The sequence below is a fragment of the Copadichromis virginalis genome, linkage group LG22, assembly GCF_057382275.1.
Source record: "Copadichromis virginalis isolate Kocher_CV1m ecotype Utaka linkage group LG22, C_Virginalis_male_GT1.1, whole genome shotgun sequence".
In the NCBI taxonomy this organism is placed as follows: Eukaryota; Metazoa; Chordata; class Actinopteri; order Cichliformes; family Cichlidae; genus Copadichromis; species Copadichromis virginalis.
The window spans coordinates 24,446,164-24,451,048 of record NC_140638.1 but is presented as its reverse complement, the minus strand read 5'-3'; the positions used below and the strand labels follow the sequence as shown (position 1 = coordinate 24,451,048).

At 41.4% G+C, this 4,885-nt stretch overlaps 1 protein-coding gene across 2 annotated transcripts; it reads right to left on the bottom strand.

Annotated features, from left to right (window-relative positions):
* Positions 1 to 1,637: 1,637 nt before the first annotated feature.
* On the bottom strand, positions 1,638 to 4,885 carry smim12 (small integral membrane protein 12). 2 transcript variants are annotated; one of them, XM_085446596.1, is made up of 2 exons: positions 4,805 to 4,885; positions 1,638 to 3,293 (listed from the first exon to the last, which is right to left on the bottom strand). In XM_085446596.1, exon 2 carries the CDS (start codon positions 3,262 to 3,264, stop codon positions 2,989 to 2,991), a length of 276 nt encoding a protein of 91 aa, XP_085302722.1. In that variant the 5' UTR covers positions 3,265 to 3,293; positions 4,805 to 4,885; the 3' UTR covers positions 1,638 to 2,988. The 2 variants fall into 2 exon arrangements, with proteins under 2 accessions (XP_085302722.1, XP_085302724.1); XM_085446598.1 differs by lacking the exon at positions 4,805 to 4,885 and adding an exon at positions 4,622 to 4,775.

Below are 4,885 nucleotides of genomic sequence, written 5' to 3'. Positions count from 1 at the left end.
TTTCCCTGAACACATTGCACTAAAATGAAAGCAGTGTGTTTAGGGGAGCCAAGATGCTCCACTGATTTCACAAATACGAGACCCTTGGTATGTTTGTGGTCAGCCTTTTGCGAGTGTATACACTGCATTAGGTACACAGCTACCTGTGCTGCTGGATTTGTATTCTCTGCACAAATGTGTGTGTGTGTCTAGGTGGTGGTTGTTTAATAGGGGGATGCAGTGCCCTTCCAGCAGACAGACAGCTCTATTGTTCCTGCAGCAGAGGGAGCATGTCTCCAGCCTGTCCACTCAGGATGTTGGTTTGGACCTCCTTAAAAAAAAATAAAAGCCCAGCCAGCATCACCCACACCCATTATCCCCATCTTCCAGCAAGAACAATGGAACACCTCCCCACAACCTCCTCCTTTCCCAGGAGCCTCAAGCACTTGGTTCCCACAGTACTATCGAGTTCTGAGGAGCCGGGCCATTGTTAGCAGGCCGACCTGTCCTCTGATTGTTCCCATGAGGATACACACACACACAATTCTCTGTTAACTCTGGTGCATTTAGTTGCAAGCCTCACCTCCACCTCTCTATCTTCATTAGCTTCAAATGGAAACTTCCACCAGCTTGAAGTAATTGCGACTCTAAACACACACAACCGGTGTCACTGGAGTGGAGCGGGTCATTCCACTGATGGCAAACTTAAGAGGGGAGTACAGGGCTCAAAGATGGCTGCTGATACAGCAGTATTTACCACTCTGGTGCCAATGTAAATCTGGACTCCATAATCTTTCCCATTTAACTAGCTGGCAGGGCAACATAGCGGAACTTATCTTGGCGCACTGAAAAGGTTATCGTCCATTAGGAAAGCTCCTCTGTTTCATGGCTGAGGGACCCGAGTAAACAAGTCAACAAAGGGGAGGTCAAGCCCCTGGTCACATGTTTACAGTCATAATACATGTGAAATAAAAATGCTCTTTAAAGGCCATTTTTGCCTTATGTTTTTTTAGTGATGCATATCTCATGAGGAGTGTTTACACATAAATATCAGTAGCCATTACACAGATACATGTCAGAGATAACAGCATGCCACTAACCTGCCATCATGATCTAAACCCGCAAGTAAAACCTATGTGTACACCTCCTCAGTTACTGCTGCATTATCAGCTGGCACACTATTAATGGCAGCTTTATCACAGACGACTGTTATAAGGATTTAAGGACCCTATTAATCCCATCTGGTGGAGCACAAATATAGGTCCGGCTGTTTATGTGGTTTTTGAAAAATGATGTGCTCTTATTTTGAAATAAAGAGCTTGACTGGAGTGAAACAATGATTAGCTCACATAGGACTGGCTGAAAACATTTAAATGAGCTGGGTGTGTTGGGTAGCATCTCAACAGGGAACCAGGGAACAATTTGCGGGTTCTTTTGGATTATTGTGATTTTTGGTGTGCTGCACACAAATTTCACACTTAGAGAAAATAAAAAGACTCAAAAATAAACATTTGTGAGCAAAAAGAAAAATTAAGCTAGAAAATACATAAAACTTCAGATGGCAAAGAAAATACTGGCGTTCAATTAAATGTGACAAAGTGGTGATTTTTCCAGGGTGTACCCAACCTCTCGGCGTGTGACAGTCAGGATAGGCTCCATGTCCTTCACAACCTTTATTCAGGTAAGTGGAAGAAAATTGATGAATGGGAAGTTGACATTTTTACATGCAATTATCTCTAGAAATTTGCTAAACGCTGTTTATATATTTACAGTATTAGAAACATTATACTTGTTAAAGTTTACGTTTTTAAACCAGAGAATAAAAAGTCTTGTTTCAAGTGGATCGCTCTTTCCTTTAATCGATTTAAGATGGCCAAATAGCACAAGGGCTAAATTCCAAAGGTGAATCAGTTAATGGTTTCCCAGCATAATAATTTCCCCCTTGAAGCTGAACGAGTGGAGTCATTACTTCCTTCCTTTGACTTTTAAGTTACTTTCCGCCACTGGCAGAAGCATTGTTTCACAAAAAGAGGTTCGACACAGTTGCTCAGAACTGAACGTGAAACAGCGCTGACACAGACAGAGTTCAAGTGTTTTCTTTCTTCTTCTTTTTTAAAGTAAGAATTAACTAACTTCATGAAAGCTCCTTTTTGATAATTCCCAAATAGAAGCTGTAAAAATTTACTGAAACATCACTCAAGGAAACACCTGGAGCACACAAACTTCTTTATCACATTTTTTCAGCAGGACTATTATTATTACTGTTTTGTTTTGTTTTTTTAAAGTGTGCAAATCCAGACTTTCTAAAATGAAAGTATTGAGCACATGGTTCCAGACAATACAACTAAGCAGCTTAAACATCCTGGGAGACCGCCCACAATGCTGGCTTATGTTCTGTCACATATCATCAAAGGTTCCAGCAAAGTCCTGTCGTTCTTCTCTTCTTTTATGACAGCCGGACTTCCTGTCTCTATAAACAGAAATGATCAAAAGGAGTAAAAACCCCCAAAAACCCAGACAGGTCTGTAACATGAAAACTGGTCGTGGAATGACAAATGACATTTGAGTGACTTAATAACAAAGTCGCAATTATATACATTTACCATACTGGCACAACCAGATGTATGTAATCCATCCAAGTCTGTTTTCAAATCACATAAAACTTTGTCAGATTAAAGACTGAACACTCAAAGGTTCTACAATAAGGTGTTCTAATGACAGTGGATGGCTTAAGTTATTGATAAAAAGCATGCACATGCACCATCAAGTAGATGATTGGAGAATTTGGTACAGCCTTTGATTATGTAGAAGAAATAATTATATTCAAGCTACTAAAAGTTTCCCAGTGTTCACCCAGGCAAGTTTTTGCTGTGGATTTCCATGAGAGTGGAGCTGAGCTGAATAAGGAAGAATGTATGATTCAATGATCACCCTCTCTTCTGCTCTCAGTGCACAGTCCTCCAGCTGAAAAAAAAAGGTCAAACGCAAGTCTATCACAGAAACAGGGGATTAGCTCTTTTCAGGTCGGTTCCTGTTCAGAGCCGCTTTAGGTGTGAACTCCAGTTTCTCTTTGAGGCTCAGCACCTTTGTGCTGTCCATGCCCACTTGCTCCTGCAGCTTTCTTTCTTCCCTCAGTTCCTGGATGCCTTTCTCTTCCTCTCTGGATTTGGGGGTGCCCCTGATGAACCATTCCAGGTGATAGCCCACTGCTCCGACCACAAAAGCCACAGGGAAGGTGACATACGGAGCATAGGTCCGCAACGCTGTCCACACTACAGGCCACATGACTGCATGCAGCTCTGGGATCCCAGGTGCTTCAAGAGAGGAGGAGAAAAAAGGTATGTTATTGGTTGTCTGTCGCTTAATTTGCTCACGTCCAACTCTGCATTTTCCTGCTGTGTACTAGAACAAGTTTGCATAATTCTGAGCTCAAAGTAACTTTTATTCACTATATGTGTTATTAGTGTAGCTCTTCACTTCATTCAGTGTCAGAAACAAACAAATACCTAGATTGATTTGAGCAGCAGTGGATGGAGCGTCTGTGCTCATAGCACAGAAACATAAGAGGTCACTTTTAGTAACTTGCCGTGAACATTTATAGCTTATTAGGTCTGATTTTACTACTTCAAAATTGCTGCCCTTTTTGTTTAAGCTACTGACCCCTTGTGGCTTTAATTCAATTCTGATTAGTGGAGAAATCTTGTAACTTATAGGATTCATCTAACTCAGGGGTGCCCAATCCCGGTCCTCGAGAGCTACCGTCCTGCAGCTTTTAGATGCATCCTTGTTCCCACACACCCGAATCAAATGAATGGCTTGTTATCAGGCCTTTGCCAAACATGATGGCATGCTGGAGAGGTAATCAAACCATTTGATTCAGCTGTGTTGGAGTAGGGATGCATCTAAAAGCTGCAGGATAGTAGCTCTCGAGGACTGGGATTGGGCAGCCCTGATCTAACTAATTACCAACAAACCCAGATCAGCATAAAAACCCTGTTTTTTTGCTTAGATAAATCAATGACTCACTCGCAGACTGCTATGTGCTATTTAAAAACACAGCATAGAGCTTACTGAAGAGAAATTATTTTGGATAAAATTAACATGACTTAATGTGTCTACCCATTTCTGAAATACTTTCTTAATGTGCGAAATAACTGAGGCCAAAGTGCACATGAGGACGTCGTCAAACACCAGACAGTATAATGAGTACGTCTGTGTCCTTCCAATGCCCTCTTTCTCTTAAGCCCGACCAGCAACACAAGTAGCAGTAACAGCCTTCGACTTCTAGCATCAATTCATGCTAGCTACTGATCTTTCGTGCCTGATTAACCTTTAATACAAGTTGAAATATCCCGGTAATTTTTACTCGTTTGGGTGTTTCATGAGAGCCGAACTCAAGAGGTATTCTCAACAATTCACCAGTTTACATTCAAACATATTGCGTTTCCCAGCTTTGCATGACTCTTTAAAGTTATATGATAAAATTCGCTACGGAGTACGCCAGTATAAATTATAAGTCCAGTCATTACACGCTATATGATATGAATGACTGAACTTGATTCGACCAAATCTAGCACAACGTAGAAGTCTAAAACGATAACAATGAAAAGAATTAACGCTAACGTAGTGTTACCAAACCTACCGTGCGAAAGTCATGTAAGAAAACTGAGAGCTGCTACCGGCTAGTGTGCTTTCTGTTTACTTCAAAAAGACAGCTCGAGGAATGATAATTCAGAGCACAACATACATTCACCGAGCTTTTGTGCCTGCCTACAAACACTCAAATATTTAGGGGGGAAAAGCCCCAAATGTCGTAAGTACTCACCTTTACCGCTAGCACGTTGGTACTGTAGTGACGCAATTTCCGTGTCAAAGTCTGTATCCTTCCTGGTTTATCGTCATTGGC

Coding starts and splice junctions, on each gene's coding strand:
- smim12 (XM_085446596.1), bottom strand. CDS start 3,264: ATGTGGCCTGTAGTGTGGACAGCGTTGCGGACCTATGCTCCGTATGTC.